Genomic DNA, 16,816 nt, shown 5'->3' with positions numbered 1-16,816 from the left:
CAACCGATATTATCTCAATGCACTCGAGGTCAAAACATAGCATTACCACATAAGTACAAAAATCATGAATAATCTACAATAATTTTCATTTTCTAAAGATAGTCTATCTTTCCACACTATTTTTCCATTATAGTATAATGACAAAAATAATCTTTCAAACAAAAATTTCTCTTTAAGGAAAATGTTATCTAGAATTTATTAAAATGTTTCTGGACTATACATTTTCGAAATTCAATGTATCATTTATAACTAATTTTTTACAATTATTTATTTATCCTTCTGGAATATTTCACAAATAAATTTATATTATCTTCATATAGAATCCTTTTGTTCAAAGAAAAAATCATCTTCCAAAAGTTGCAATATTACAAGGTGGTGATATTAAATTGTATTTTAAAATTAATTTTGATTAAATTGTAAACGGCTAAGTAAGCTTATTCCATAATGATATAAAATATCCTGAAATCATAAATTCAGAATAATTAAAAACTAATTTAAGAATATATTTGGAAATTATGTTTTAATTATACTTTTCTATAATATTTTTGGAATGTACAATTTAAAAGTATCTTAATACATTCTAAAAAATATGTTTTAGAAGTTTTAAAAACTCATTTTTGTAAATCATGTAAGGATAAAGATGTCATTAACAAAGGAATAATTAATATTTTCTTAATTTTAAATTGAAAAATAAAAACAAACAGAATTGTTTTCAAAAAGTGACAAATTAAAAATGAAACAAAAAGAAATTAAATAAATCGTGAACTGTGTTAATTACTTAATTATGAGAACATGAATCCATAAATTATGTCTAAAACATTACAGCTTAAAAATAACAATAACCACACAAGCACAAAACATGATAACTTAGTGTTTAAAAATTTGACATATTTGCCTATATTATTAGATCGTATACTTATAATTTTGTAATTTATAAACCCTAAATCTCATTCCACATTCTTAATGAAACATTTCATAAATTCATTCAACATATATTAGAATACTTAACTCTCAGCCTAATTGATACATCTCATGTTATGAATTATACACTTGATTTGATTTTTGAGAAAACATCTATGTTAAATTAGACTCAAAGAGTTGTATCGATCTATCATACTACTTTCACTAAGTTTACTAGATAGTTCTTTTTCACACTACAGATTAGGTTATATGAACTTCTTTTTACTCTCAAAACCTAATATTTTTTTATATGTGAATCCAATGTCAATAGAGTCAAAATATTTCATACAAAATTTCAAATTCATTACACAACCTAAACATCCAATATAGTATTTTCTTCCTAAAAATAAAAATGTTTACAACTCATATATATATATATATATATATATATATATATATATATATATATATATATATATATATATATATATATATAACCCTCATTTTCATTCATTTAAAGTAATAAATATTTTAAAACTCATGCTCTTAAACTAAAAGTGAATCATTTTTGCCTGAAAAATAACATTTGTCCTATCTCTAAGCATTCAACCATCTCCAACAAACCAACTCAAGAAAAAAAAAAACAAGACAAACTTATTTAAAAATAATTTATGTTTGGGTTGAAATAGTTTACTTTCAACTAGAATTTCTAAGGTAAACTTTGATATTAAAAAAATTAACAAATTTTCCAAAATTCTAAAGAGAATGAAGAGAAAAAGAAGTATTTCAAAAAGATAATAGATTTTGAGCGTTTGAATAATTAATCTTTTATGTTTATAAAATTTTAACTTAAATAATAAAATATCCTTATTTCATCTAGAAACTTATTCTACTCTTAAACACATGCAATATTCCTTACACTCTTAAATATAAATATAAAACAGCCTATTAACGTGTTGGAAAAAGTGAAATAAAGAAATAAAATGACTTTTTTTTCTAATTATAATTTTAAAAACTAAAAATTAGCTTTTTTTTCCTAGAACTGTTTATAGTGAAACTTTCTAAACAAACTCTAATTTTGTCTTAAAATTCAAAAGATAGAAAAATTATATCTAAAATTGCCAATCAATTATTCTCGGTATTAAGAGTATTTATCCATTCATTGGAAATTTTAAATATGTACAAAATATTTAAAGAATGGGTTAACCATTTTATTTTATTTTAAAAAAAAAATTATGATGAGTTCGTTGAATTTAGGAGAAAAGAAACAAAAATATTATAAAAGAATTATAAGAAACAATGGGCCAACAGCCCAAATCTATATTTGGTGCACCATCACTGATTTATTATGAAAATTAATATGCATTGATGCTTGAAGTTCTTTAAATAACAAAAACAAGGGTCTTTTCCTTTCTCCATCACTTTGTCTTCAAGAATGGATAGTGTAACTTTTGTTTTCTTGTCTTGTACTAATACTACATACTTTTTTTCTCTTTGTTAAAGATGCAAGTTGTGAAGCCAAAAATAATGCAAACAAACACTAGAATCCATTCCCATGAATCTTTCTCTAGTTTCCTAGTTGCCCAAAGTTTACATCATATATTCAATAGGAGGGACTCTCATTGGAAACCAAAAGGGTGCCATGAAAAGAAGACAAAAGCCATCAAAATTGTGATGTGGGGAGGATCCCAATTCAATTGTTGAATATGAAGTATCACTTAATTGAATATTAACATTAGTTTATAGGTAGTATTTAAGATTTATCAATGGAAATTAAATCTAGTAAAAAGGACTAGTCTCTCACAACATACATGATAAAGTAAAGTGGGAATTTTTGTGAAGAGAAATACTCAAATTTTATGAAGAATTTTACCTCAAATTAGATTATTTTATCAAAAGGACATATTCATAAATATGTATTAAGTACTAATTAATTTTAAATATAAAATATCATTGTTTTATATGATATTTTGGCCTCTCAATCATATCAATCAATCTAATATTAAAAATCAACTTAGTCCTAAAAATCAACATTTGTATCCGAATTTGACCTCTCTGTCATAATACATTTGTCATTCCTTATCAAACTCGACCTCTCGGCCATAATAGACGTGCACATCCTCTAATCTTCATCTTCATCACAAAAATTAGAGATAAAAGTTAGATTCAATAGTATTTATAACTCATTAATACTAAATACTTACTTAAACATCCAAGTGTTTTTATAAGTATACCCATTAACACGAAACTGAGAAGACAAAACAAAAGAGGACGAGCCCCACATAACCAGATATAAAAAACGAGCATTAAATATTCAAGCAAACCGTTGTATTTGGACTCAACTTAGTCTTTGTAAGAACAATTATATTTCAAAATAGTTAACAATTTAGTTTAATAAATTTAAATCAAATAATTTGATCAAGGAAAAAGTAAATCTAAAAAATAAATAAATAAAAATATTTTTGTTTTGAATGATTTACCATGATCCTCTAGATTGATTCCATATTGTTTCAATTTCCAACATCTTTTGGTATTACTAATTATTTTGGTCTTCAATCTACTTATGATCTTTGGAGTAGTTGCCACATCCTTCCTCTTGATAATGGAAATAGGAAAACAGCCTTGTACCAACTTCCAACATCAAACATGGAAAACAAAACAAAACCTTCTATGATACATGGAGAAACATCAAGAGGGTGCTCAATATATTCCATCATAATTGTTAATCTAAGGGGAAATGGATAAGGTTATATACCAAAGGCACCAATATTAATTACAATGACTTACCTGTTCTCAACTTCTTAAGGGTATGGAAAAGAATAATAAAGCAGAATGGTCACTTTGACTCTTGCTATTTCAAGTTAGTTCCTAAATTTATATAAATAACAACAGTTTTTAGAACAGTTTTCATTTTTCATTTCAAACACTTTCGGTCTAAACAAGTACTGAATTTTATTTTAATTATAACATGCAAACACTTGTATGAAATGAAGGAAGAATGTGGAAACTGAAATCATTATTAGAACTTTTTCTTTTTTAACTTGTTAAAATTCAGAAACTACCTTCAAATTATCATCCTCTTTTGGTCATTAATCAATTATGGTCTTTTGCCTTTCTGTCTTCAAACTGATTAGTGTGTAATTAGCCACTGAGAGCATCCACATTACTTGGTATGAAGATGTTGATACACATTCCAATCCAGAATTTTGTAAAGAAAATTAAGATTTTCTGAAAGAAAGAGAAATGTCCTCAGCTATAGGAACATTCTTTGTCCACATCCCATCAGTTTCATCACCAGATAAAGTTGCATATAGGAAAACAGCAGCAATTTCAAGGTAACAAGCAGGAACTGGCTTGTGTTAAAAAAGCAGCACAAACAGAGTCATTACCAAAGTAACACAGAAGATATTTAATATTATTAGCACATTTTCACATGGCATATGCCCCCAGACATGGAGATATGACAAAATCCAGGCACAAAGTCTGAGAACTAAAACAAGAATGACAATAACCAGAAATCATGATAAAATCAACGACCATTTTTTGTTAAACCTTGCTATCACATGAGTATATATTTCAATTGCCCCAAGAGAAACCCTGTCCCCACTCAAAAACACATCTCTCACAGTTGCATTCAAGAATTCAGAACTTATGTGCCATCAAAACATTGTCTTTTAACACAAGATATATGAGAAACCAAAAAGAAACAAAATGGAAAGTGTCAATACAGAAACAAATACAAATTGTAATGGTCAATATTTGCAAATCCCTTTGATATTACTTAATATTTACATTGTGTCGAGGAGAAACACTCCTCAGGACTGTGAATGAAGTACAACAGACACCATACAAACACATCTGGTATTTTTTTTCTGTGTGGAAGATAAAAATCACACTCTTGAACAAAATGCAGTTCAAGGAGCTGAACAGAGAAACCATCAGCTCATAACACATAACAAAAAAAACACCCATAGAAAAAAAATTCAAAGAGTGCTTTGAATCACCACATAACCTTACCCAAACACCTTCACCTTCTTCAAATCACAAACCCACGCCTAAACTTAAGCATCCTATATATGCAACGACAACTACCACAAAACCTAAACACAGTTCCTCAAATGCTCTAATGCCATCCTCCAATCAAAATCTGAGTTTGACATCCTTCATGCAACCCATTATTCCATGCATGAAACTTCAATTCTGATCAGATAACACCACCAAAAACACTTAAAATTGGAGTTTCACTATGACAATCTTTGTTCATCTAATAATCTTCAATGCAAACCTTCATCACTGACGTGAAACTCCAATTCTTGAGTGCCCAAAAACCTAAAATTGAAGCTTCACATGGACAAACCCCAAATGCAAACTTGTACTGTGGAAGTAAAACTACGATCCTGATTCGGTAACAACACCAAAAACACATGAAGAAGTGCTTCTAGGTTTCATGCCAACAACAACTACACACACCAAGTTTCAAATTTTTCTTCTTTTTTTGCAAACTTCAAGTAGAACAACAATTAGGACACCTTATCAACCCATTCTCATTGCACTCCAAACACCTCTTCAACACCCCTTCATCCTCATCAAACACCTTCCTACTCCCACTGCAATTCCCACAAGGTGCAAATCTCACATCCCCACAACTCTCACACACAAACCCACCCTTTGTCCTTGGCAACCCTTCCAGAAGCTTCCCTAGCTCACCCACCTCCCACATGTACTTGATGACGTCAGCACCCCCCACGTGCCGCCCCCTGATGAACACCTGAGGAAGCGCCACGTGCCCCTTGCTCTTCCCATTACCGTTCTCCCCCAACACATTCATCAACTCCTGTTTGTAATTCGCGTCCATCGAAATATCACGCTCGTCAACCCAAACCCTAAATCCCCGAAATATCATCCGCACCGCATAGCAGTCCTCGTAGGTCCTCCTAATTCCGCGTAAGCTAGTGAAATACAACACGATCCGATCCTCCGTCCCCGGCAACCGAATCTCCGGCGAGGAATCGATCGATTTCGCCGGAGAATCGAGGGAGGATTCGGATGCTTCGAGCGATTTCGAGGGTTTGAGCTTGTGGTGGCGGTGCTGCTGCTCCGAAGACGAAGGTTTCGCGGACTCGAAGAAGCTGCAGAGCCTCTTCACGACGCTCCCGCCGCCGCGGGGTGATTCGGTTAGCTTCGTCAGCGATCGGTCCAGCTGCGACGGCTTCTGCGGCGGCTTTTCCTTGCGAAGCGCCGTCATGGAGCGGTTGAATAAGGAGAATCTAGACGACGCCGTATCGCCGCCGTTTCCAAACTCTGCCATCGACCCTGTTCTTCTGCAACACCACCCAACGTAGAACGGTTCAGTTTTCAAGGTTCATCGGAATTCAAAACATCTAAATAATAATGAATAAATGAAAAGTTTTGTTTTTTTTTTTAATTTTGAATTGTGAATGATGAAGATACCTTGCGTGAAAGAGGGAAGATGAAGACGGTGGAGGACGGTGGTGGACGGTGGTTGTGTTGTTTTTTGCGGATTGTCGTTTTGAGGAGAGTGTTTGCGTTTTGGTGTTGGTTAGTCGTTTTGTGTGTTGCGTGTTGTCGTTTGAAGGTGTTTTTGTTTTCTCCGTTTTCGTTTTTCAGAGAAAGGTTTTTGTAGAGGAGAGAGAAGGTTTAGTTTTGAACTTTAGAGAGAGAAAAAGACCAATGAATGAAGCCAAGAATTTGTACTTTTTGTAGAAGGAATAAAGAAAAAATAAATAAATATTTTTTAATCTAGGCTGTGTTTGGATATACAGTGAAATAAGAAAAAAAGTGCTTATGGAGTAATGGTGAGATAGGTGCTAAAAGTTGGTTTGGTGCTTAATTTACCTTTTGGTGTTAGGTGTGGTGAGAGAGCTAACTAAAGAGACATTTAAGAGAATATTATTAATTTTAATGGCTAATGCTTAATTAATATTTTAATTGTTAAACCCAACAGTTACGGCAGTTTTAAGACTCTAATTTTCAATAAAATGTTCTTCATTTTTAATCAAATCATTTAATAATTTTTTTCCTATAAATCTCTAACTTTAATTCGTGTTTGACTAATGCTTAAATCTGCAGTTTTTTGGGTTGAAAAAGAACACATTTAGAAAAAATTAATGCATTAATAAAATTTATTGTGATTATTAGTTTTTCTGTGTGCCCATTATTATTCTTTGGAAACTTGATTAAATATTCTTACAAATTGTTTTTGACCAACCAAATAAAATTAATTATTATTTTCCTTTCTAACAAATTCCTTCTTATCCTTTTGACCAATCCAAAATTCAATACACCAAGTAAATTGATTGAAAATTTTACTGTAGTAAATTTCAAAGTTCAAATTATCTAAAAGTATGTTTTCTTTTTGTTTTAGGTTCACAAAATAATATTTTTTATTAGAATTTCAATATATATCTAAAATAAAATAATAAAAAAAACAAAAATTTCAGTTTCTCAATGTAAAGTTTTATCATCAACAACATTATCAGTTTTCACACAACACATCATTACAAATTTAAACAAACACAATAAAAATAACGGAATAAAATGTTTTACTTTAATAATAAAATATTTATGATGATTTTAATTATATATTTTTATTTTAAAATTTGTCACAAAAGCTTGGCTTATGATGTGACCAATAATAAAGGAATTACTAATGAATAAATTCAAAAACATGAAAAAGGTGTTATGTGATTTGATTATTTTATAAATAAAAATATTTACAAAACATTAATTTATTTAATTTAAAATTAATTATTAAACTTCAATTACTATCTTAAAGTTGTTTTTTTAATTAATGAATGAATATACTTATCAGCCATCTTGATATTAAATTCAAAATACGTAATTGTATTAAATGTTAATAGAAAAAAAAAATTAATGCTCTTAATATTTTTATGTGTCTAATTAAGTAGATTACTTATGCTAGAATAATAATTTTATGGTTTAATATTACATGGAGTGGTAATTTTCTCATTTTAATTTTTTATCTAAAATACTATAATGTTATATATTGTAAAAGAAACAATGTATTTACCTTTGTATTTAATTCAACATTTTGACATTTTTAAGACAAATTATCTATATTTACATTTTCAATTAATTTTATATGACAATTTAAATATTTAGTTTCCTTTTCTTCAATTCACCTTCTTAATTTTCTTTCTCTGATTATACCACATTTATATTGCATTTAAATAAAGTTGAACAACACATGTTTGAATTCTAATGATATATATCAACACTTTAATAATAATAATAATAATAATAATAATAATAAAAAGATAAAGATAAATTACAATCCTCATCATTCCTATCTAATTCTTATCCACAATTTTAGTTTTTTATTATTTTTCTATGATCACAGTCCATATTTAATTAAATGTGAAATATCATTATAATTTTTAATCTTATATGTCAATTATTTACAATTATATTTTAATTAATTAATCTATATTTATTATACACTAGATAATCATGTTAGGTTTAAGATATTCAATTCCATAATATATATATATATATATATATATATATATGTGTGTGTGTGTGTGAATATATAAATTAAAGATTAAATAATTTTTAGTTCTTAAGAAAATTTAATTGTGTGATTAGTTTTTATTTTATAAATGAAGTAACTTTGGTACAATATTGATATATAATTATTAATACTAACTTATTTTTAATAACACAGACAGGGTTAGAAGTTACATAATATAAATGATAGTTACCTAACTTTAAAATTGAAAATATAATTAATTTTGTTATAAAAATAAATAAAAAACACACATTTAGAAAATAATTTAATCTGAAAAATGTAAAGTTAAAGAAGAAGAAAAGAAGATAGAGTGATAATCATAATAATAATAATAATAAATAAATAAATAAATAAAATATAAAATATGGCCAAAGGAAACATTGGAACCGACTTTGATTTATATGGAAAATCTGAAAATATTTAAATTGATTTGAAAGATGGGTTAATTTATAGGTTTTTGTTAAAAATATAAAACAATATTTAAAAAATATATCTATTTAGACATAAAAAAATTAATATATGTATATTATATATTAAATATTTATGAAGGGTTTTTATATAAAGAATAAATAAAATTTTCAAGGATCTATTTAATGAGACAGTTTAATTTACCTATTTATTTTTAGAGATCAAATTAAACATTTACCTAATATCTTTATTTTATCTTCAAAGTTATGATATTAGTTTTGTTATACTATTAATTTTTATTATTATTATTATTATTATTATTGGGAGACTTGTGAAGCCAAACCTCTTTTTTTCAATAAAAGTAGGCTTTTAGGTTTCTTCTTTGTCATTATCATCACACAAGCCATTGCTTCCTAGAACCATCCTTACCCAATTTCTAAACAATGATGGAAAAAATTTCACATATTCATTTTTTTTTTAATTTTTGAAATGAATATTGTTTTTAAATTTTTATAAAATAACACTCATATTATTTATATTTAAATATATATATATATATATATATATATATTATATACTAAACTCTAATCCTTAAATCTAAATCTAAAAATATTAAGATTTTTAAAATGAGTGTTAATTTTGTAAGTCTTAAAATTGATCTCATACATATATATATATATATATATATATATATATATATATTTAAAACATTTTCTCCATTAATTTATCCCATTGAAAACAACTTTTTTTTTTCTTAAACAACATGTGTGATGATTTTATAAATTATTTTTTCAAATAACATTTTTTTAATTCTAAGCAACATTTATATTAGAAATGACCTTACTAGAAAAATTGAGCTTGTTTTTATAGGTTTATTTCACATTTATTATAACTTGAGAGTAATTGGCTAATAAATAATTTTAAAAAAGGAAGAAAAATATTTTTACAAATTAAATTAAGTTTTTACATGGCCAAGCTTTTCAACTTGTTGTAACATTAATATATATATATATATATATATATATATATATATATATATATATATTAATGAGTTTTCTGAGTTTACTTTTTGCACATCAAGTACCCAAATAATCATGATTATTTTAATCATTTTCATTTGGTGCATGCTCTTTAATCATGCTAAATGAGAAATTCTGAAAATGTTTTTATTTTATTATTTCATATGTGAAACTTTAAGGACAACGATTTTTTTTTAATACTTAATACAGGTGAGTTGGTCCACTTTGACTTGGAACACGTTTTTCTTTTATCTTAATAAACATAAACTAAGGTTGTGCATGTCACATGCACTGTTTTTTTTTTAATTAATAAAAAAAAAGTTCAAACTATTTCTCTCATGGAATTAGGTGAGAGATGAAGAACATTAGTCAAAAGAAAGAGATCCTCTTAGGGATTTTTTTTTACAACATAAATAGTAATCAATTATTCACAATTTAGTTTTTAACTTTTACTAATTATTACGTTGTGAATCTACAACAATTATTTTTATTTTTTCATTTATTTGCTACGTCAATTGGTTATGATAATTTTATCTGTGCTCTATAATTATATTCATTATTGTAATCAAATTATATCACTAATGAAGAATAAAATATTTTAAAAATTTATTTATATTTTTTTAAATCTATTCTTCGTCTATTATCTAAATTTTAAGAAATTGAATATATCAGGTTAATTGGTCATTTTGAATCACTTTAAAAATAATGTATTTTAAAATTTAATTAAATATGAATGAAATTAATTTTTTTTATTAAAATTAAATATATTACTAATATAAAAACAATATAAGTATTATTTAAAAATAAATGAGTCTAACCTTGCGTATAATTATAGTCACACACATATATATATATATTATATAACAATTTTAAAATAGTTTAATTCTTTTTTATTATATTATTTGAAAAATATAAGTATGTAGCATGCTATATGTCGTAGTCATAATGCTGCTGAATTTTCAAACTTTATATATACTTTATTTTTAATTAAAAATATTGAATTGACTTTGTTAATGATGTATGTATTCAATTCAAATATGATTTCCTTCGGAGAAAGATACTTGAGATCTATAAAAAAAAATTACTTACGCTTTTCCAATTAAAAATGACAACGTTCATAATTATAATATGAAAATACATCTTAGTAAAATAAAATAATATATATAATATTTTGTACTCTAAACTATGATAACTATATAATATATTAATAAATATATTAAAAAATGGACACACTATGATGTGAGGTTCTCACCAGCCACACGTGTGAGTAGAGGACAGAAAAGTGAAAAGCATATGTTGTGTCAATGGTGGGATTTCATTTCATCTGGTGTGCTTTCATTTCACTTCACCTCATTCAAACAATGAATTGCCAGTTACAAAATCTAAATGCTAAAATTATGAAAAATAAAATAAAATACCAAGGTCAAAATCATAAATTAACAAGTACAATTTAGTCTAAGCTAAATATTATTAAATATCAAATTGCCAACATTCACATGAAAATTAAACAAATCCTGCTTCGTAATTTTAAAAAAATAAAAATAAAAATTAATTTAGGATTTATTCATAGAGAATCATTTCATTTGTATAATAGACTTTCATCTAGTCTATTCTTAGAATTCTTTATGAATAGGTATAATCTACCTATGTATCATTTTTGTTAATATATGAGTTTTGGTCTAATTCTCCCATATTTTTGTATTTTTTTAATAATACTTTTTCATGTGATGGCAGATGATTGTTGTTACTTGAGATGTCAGTCTAGTTGAGATATCAAGTTACAAAGTAATACCTAACCTGAAAATTTTTTATAAAAAAAAAATTAAGTCTATATTAGTTAATATTTGATTTTTTATAAAATATTAAGTATTAGTATGTAACTTGACATCTTGACACCTTAAACAACAATAATTATTTGTTGTTATATAAAAAATATTATTAAAACAAAATACAAATAAATATAAAAAACCTAAATAAAAAATCATATATTAATAAAAATATACATAGACTATATCAATCATTAAGGGAATTTTTGCTTTAGAAACATTATTGATAATATCACCTTTTTTATGTGCATATGAGGTTGGCTAAAGTTTCCCAAAGTTGATGCCAGTTGGGTACATTATTTGATGAAAATGGGTTTTGGTTGATGAAATTATGAAACCCCTTTTGTCAAAAAAGGAAAAGGGACCAAATTTCAGATCATAAATGGTAACTTATCACATGAATTTGTGGATACCATTTTGTAGGGTCATAATCATTCTTCTATCAGAAGCTTTAGACAGGTCAAAGATGCCACATTTTTGCTTATGTTCAAAGCAAAATCTGATACAAGAACAATTTTTTGCTTTATATTTGGCATAAGAGGGGAAGACAAAAGCACAAAACATATTATATATTTTATGCTTTTTTAACCATTAATAAGACAAATAGGTGTATACAATCAAAAACCAAATTATGTTGGTACATGAATGTGGATGAGAGAAAAAAATAATAGATTTAGAGAAGAATACAATAATATTAATTGTGTTTTTTTTTTATTGTGTGTTATTTTTTTTATTAACAAATAATTAATAAAATAAAAACGGAATATTTCAGTTATGTTTAAACTCTTATATAATAAGAAATAAGATTGGTAAAAAAGTTGAATATTTGAAGTTTTTAATGTGTGTTTATATTCATGTTAGGTTAGCCATAACCATCTTAAAAACATGATTTTGGGTAAATTTTTATATATTTAGTTTTGAATTTATGAACTTTGTACTTTTTATCATTCACTCAATCTATTACTTTAACTTTACTTAGATTCTATGTAACTAACACTTGTAATGAATTATGTGCATAATTATTCACATGTTTAACACATTTTCTTCAAAAATAAATCTATGTTGAATTGAACTTACTACTAATTCTACTATCCAATATAAGTTTAATTTTAATAAGTACATAACAAAAATTCAAATATCCTTATAAGGAACTATATTAACCAATTTTAATACATAAATTTCAATTCAAACCCTGTTCCAGAAGTCATGTTTCATAAATTTTATTCAGGAAATCATGTTACAAAAATTCCAGAAAACTTTTTCTAGAAAATTTCCAAAAGAGATAATCTCATAAATCACTTTTATGAAGGATAAAATGGTTATTTTAAAAACCACGAGGGTGCAATTAGAAATTAGGAGAGTGTAGGAAGAAAAAGCCCTTCTACTCTTGCTAATCTCACCCTTATTATCTCTTGGGAGTTTCTTCCTGCACCCCTACATTCTTTGAAATACCGAAATTCTCCTTTCACAGTTTTGGATGATAGGAGTTACGTATGCAAAAAATGTTTCCAGAACTGGAAAGGGTGTTTCCAGAAGACAAAAAATCATTCCAAAACACAATTTTTTGATTTTTGGATTGATAAATTTAGAATTAATAAAATATGTTCTGAAAAATATGTTCAAAAAATATCTCAAAAAGAACCATCCATAAGTCATTTTTAAAAGGGGTAAAACATTCTTCTTAAAAAATGACGGGGTGCAGGAAGAAATTTGTTAAGATGCAGGAAAAAAACAACCTTGTTAAGGTGCCTCAACCTTATCTCTTGTAACATTCTATTTATGCTTAGCCCACATGAAAGTCCACAACTTAGGGTTCGAAATCTATTTACTATGCATACCCTTCACTCAAAACATATACATTTCATTAAATAGATTAAAAGCTTAAATAAAAAATTTAACTTAATTATTCTTTCAATCTATTTCATACATCTTATATAAAAGCACAAAAAAATGTCCTACTACACCTTACTCCTTGGGTATTCTGCTCTGAATTTTTTCCCAGACATTCATCACTGCGTCTATTGAGTTTTGACTGAGATTTGAGCCCCAGATTCGTCCCACAAGATTCACAACAAATTTTTTATTTATCACTGCCATGGCTGAAAGGAAGGTTCGTTTGTGTGTGAAACTGTTTGATTTTTTTCCTAGGTGAATACTCATCCATTTGACTTGAAATTCAGTCGAGATTCTTACGTGAAATTTCAGAAAAAACTATTTCGGAAGAATTTTACAGAAATTTGTGCAAACCAAGGTTATCATCTACCAAAAATTGTGAAATTCCGCCCTACTTTCTGCAATTTTTTTCTTGGTCCGTATTGCTCTGAAAAAAATTTACATAAGTACTTTCATATATTGTTTGCACCCAGGTAAGGAGGCACGTCCATAAACAAATCACAAAAAGAAGATACGGGGTAGAAAAGTTGGAACATTTTGTTTTTGGAAAACCAATTTTGTTCACTCTCGGTCTGGGACTTAGCATGCCTTACTCCTTGGGTATTTTAGTCTGAAATTTTACTAGACATTCGTCATTGTGTCTATTGAGTTTTGGCTAAGATTTGAGCCCCAGATTCGTCCCACAAGATTCACAATAACTTTTTATTCATCATTGCCAGGGCTGAAAGGAAGATCCGTATGTGTGTGTGAAACTGTTTGATTTTTTTCCAAGGTGAATACTCATCCATTTGACCTGAAATTTGTTGCGTTTTGTTCCAAATTCAGTCGATATTCTTACGTCGAAATTCAGGAAAAAAACTATTTTGGGAGAATTTTTCAAAAATTTTGTGGAAACCAAGACTATCCTCTATTATTCTGGGTCCGTATTTCGCTGAAAAAATTCACACAAGTACTTTCATACGTTGTTTGCACCCAGGTAACGATGCACTTCCATAAACAAATCACCAAAACAAGATACGGGGTAGAAAAGCCAGGACGTTTTGTTCACTCTCGATATGGAACTTACTACGCCTTACTCCTTGGGTATTTTGGTCTTAAATTTTTACCAAACATTCGTCACTATGTCTATTGAGTTTTGGCTGAAATTTGAACCCCAGATTCGTCCCACAAGATTCACAATAAATTTTTTATTCGTCACTGCCAGGGCTGAAAGGAAGGTTCGTTTGTGTGTGAAACTGTTTGATATTTTTCCTAGGTGAATACTCACCCGTTTGACATGAAATTTGTTGTGTTTTGTCCCAAATCCAGTCGAGATTCTTATGTAGAAGTTCATGAAAAAACAATTTCGGGAGAATTTTTCAGAAATTTTGTGCAAACCAAGGCCCAAAACTTGTGAAATTCCGCCTTACTTTCTGTAATTTTTTTTGGGACCGTATTGTGCTGAAAAAATTCACACAAGTACTTTCATATGTTGTTTGAACCCAGGTAAGGAGGCATGTACATAAACAAATAATAAAAAGAAGATACAGGATAGAAAAACCAGAACGTTTTGTTTTTTGAAAACCAGTTTTGTTCACTCTCGGTCTAGGACTTACCATGCTTTACTCCTTGGGTATTTTGGTTTGAAATTTTTAACAGACATTCGTCACTGTGTCTATTGAGTTTTAGCTAAGATTTGAGCCTAAGATTCGTTCTAGAAGATTTGTAATAAATTTTTTATTCATCACCGCTAGGACCAAAAGGAAGGTTCGTTTGTGTGTGAAACTGTTTGATTTCTTTCCTAGGTGAATATTCATCCGTTTGACCTGAAATTTGTCGCATTTTGTGTCAAATTCAGTCGATATTCTTACGTGAAATTTCAGGAAAAAACTATTTCGGGAGAGTTTTTCAGAACGTTTGTGCAAACCAAGGCTATCCTCTACCAAAACTTGTAAAATTCCGCCCTACTTTCTGCAAATTTTCCCTGTGTCAGTATTGCGCTGAAAAAATTCACACAAGTACTTTCATATGTTGTTTGCACCCAGGTAAGAAGACACATCCATAAACAAATCACAAAAAGAGGATACGGGGTAGAAAAGCTAGGACGTTATTTTTTCGAAAAACCAGTTTTCTTCACTCTCGGTCTGGGACTTACTACGCCTTACTCCTTGGGTATTTTGGTCCAAAATTTTTACCAGACATTCGTCACTGTTTCTATTGAGTTTTGGATGAGATTTGAACCCAAATTCTTCCCCCAAGATTCGAATAAAATTTTTTATTCATCACTGCGAGGGCTGAAAGGAAGGTTCGTTTATGTGTGAAACTGTTTGATTTTTTCCTAGGTGAATACTCATTCGTTTGACCTGAAATTTGTCGTGTTTTGTCCCAAATTCATTTGGGATTCTTAAGTGGAATTTCAGGAAAAAAATTATTTCGGGAAAAGTTTTCAAATTTTTTTTGCAAACCAAGGCTATCCACTACCATAACTTGTGAAATTCTGCCTTACTTTTTGTAATTATTTTATGGATTCGTATTGCGCAGAGAAAATTCACACAAGTACTTTCATATGTTGTTTGCACCCAGGTAAGGAGACACGTCCATAAACAAATCACAAAAAGAAGATACGGGGTAGAAAAAGAAGGACATTTTATTTTCGAAAAACCAGTTTTGTTAATTATCGGTGTCAGACTTACTATGCCTTACTCCTTGGGTATTTTGGTGTGAAATTTTTACCAGACAATCGTCACTGTGTCTATTGAGTTTTGGCTAAGATTTGAGCCCAAGATTCGTCCCAGAAGATTCATAATAAAAATTTTATTCATTACTGCCAGGACCGAAAGGAAGGTTCGTTTATGTGCGAAACTGTTTGATTTTTTTCCTAGCCGAATACTCATCCGTTTGACCTGAAATTTGTCGAGTTTTGTCCCAAATCCAGTCGAGATTCTTACATGGAATTTCAGGAACAAACTATTTTGGGTGAATTTTTCAGAAATTTTATGCAAACCAAGGTTATCCTCTACCAAAACTTGTGAAATTCCGCCCTACTTTTTGCAATTTTTTTCTGGGTTCGTATTGCGCTGAAAAATTCACCCAAGTACTTTCATATGTTGTTTGCACCCAGGTAAGGAGGCACGTCCATAAAAAAAATCACAAAAAGAAGATATGGGGTAGAAAAGCCAAGACTTTTTGTTTCCATAAAACCAGTTTTGTTCACTCTTGGTCTAGGACTTACTACGCCTTAC

At 28.4% G+C, this 16,816-nt stretch overlaps 1 protein-coding gene across 1 annotated transcript; it reads right to left on the bottom strand.

The window, feature by feature from the left end:
* Positions 1-4,643: 4,643 nt before the first annotated feature.
* LOC137820574 (uncharacterized protein At3g28850-like) lies at positions 4,644-6,771 on the bottom strand. The gene is made up of 2 exons (XM_068624722.1): positions 6,352-6,771; positions 4,644-6,221 (listed from the first exon to the last, which is right to left on the bottom strand). The coding sequence occupies exon 2, from the start codon at positions 6,206-6,208 to the stop codon at positions 5,405-5,407; it is 804 nt and encodes a 267-aa protein (XP_068480823.1). The 5' UTR covers positions 6,209-6,221; positions 6,352-6,771; the 3' UTR covers positions 4,644-5,404.
* Positions 6,772-16,816: the final 10,045 nt, after the last annotated feature.

The sequence above is a fragment of the Phaseolus vulgaris genome, chromosome 11, assembly GCF_000499845.2.
Source record: "Phaseolus vulgaris cultivar G19833 chromosome 11, P. vulgaris v2.0, whole genome shotgun sequence".
Lineage (NCBI taxonomy): Eukaryota > Viridiplantae > Streptophyta > Magnoliopsida > Fabales > Fabaceae > Phaseolus > Phaseolus vulgaris.
This window is presented reverse-complemented; position numbering and strand designations above follow the sequence as displayed.

Excerpts from the sequence above, each read along its gene's own strand:
- LOC137820574 (XM_068624722.1), bottom strand. The coding sequence starts at position 6,208 with ATGGCAGAGTTTGGAAACGGCGGCGATACGGCGTCGTCTAGATTCTCC.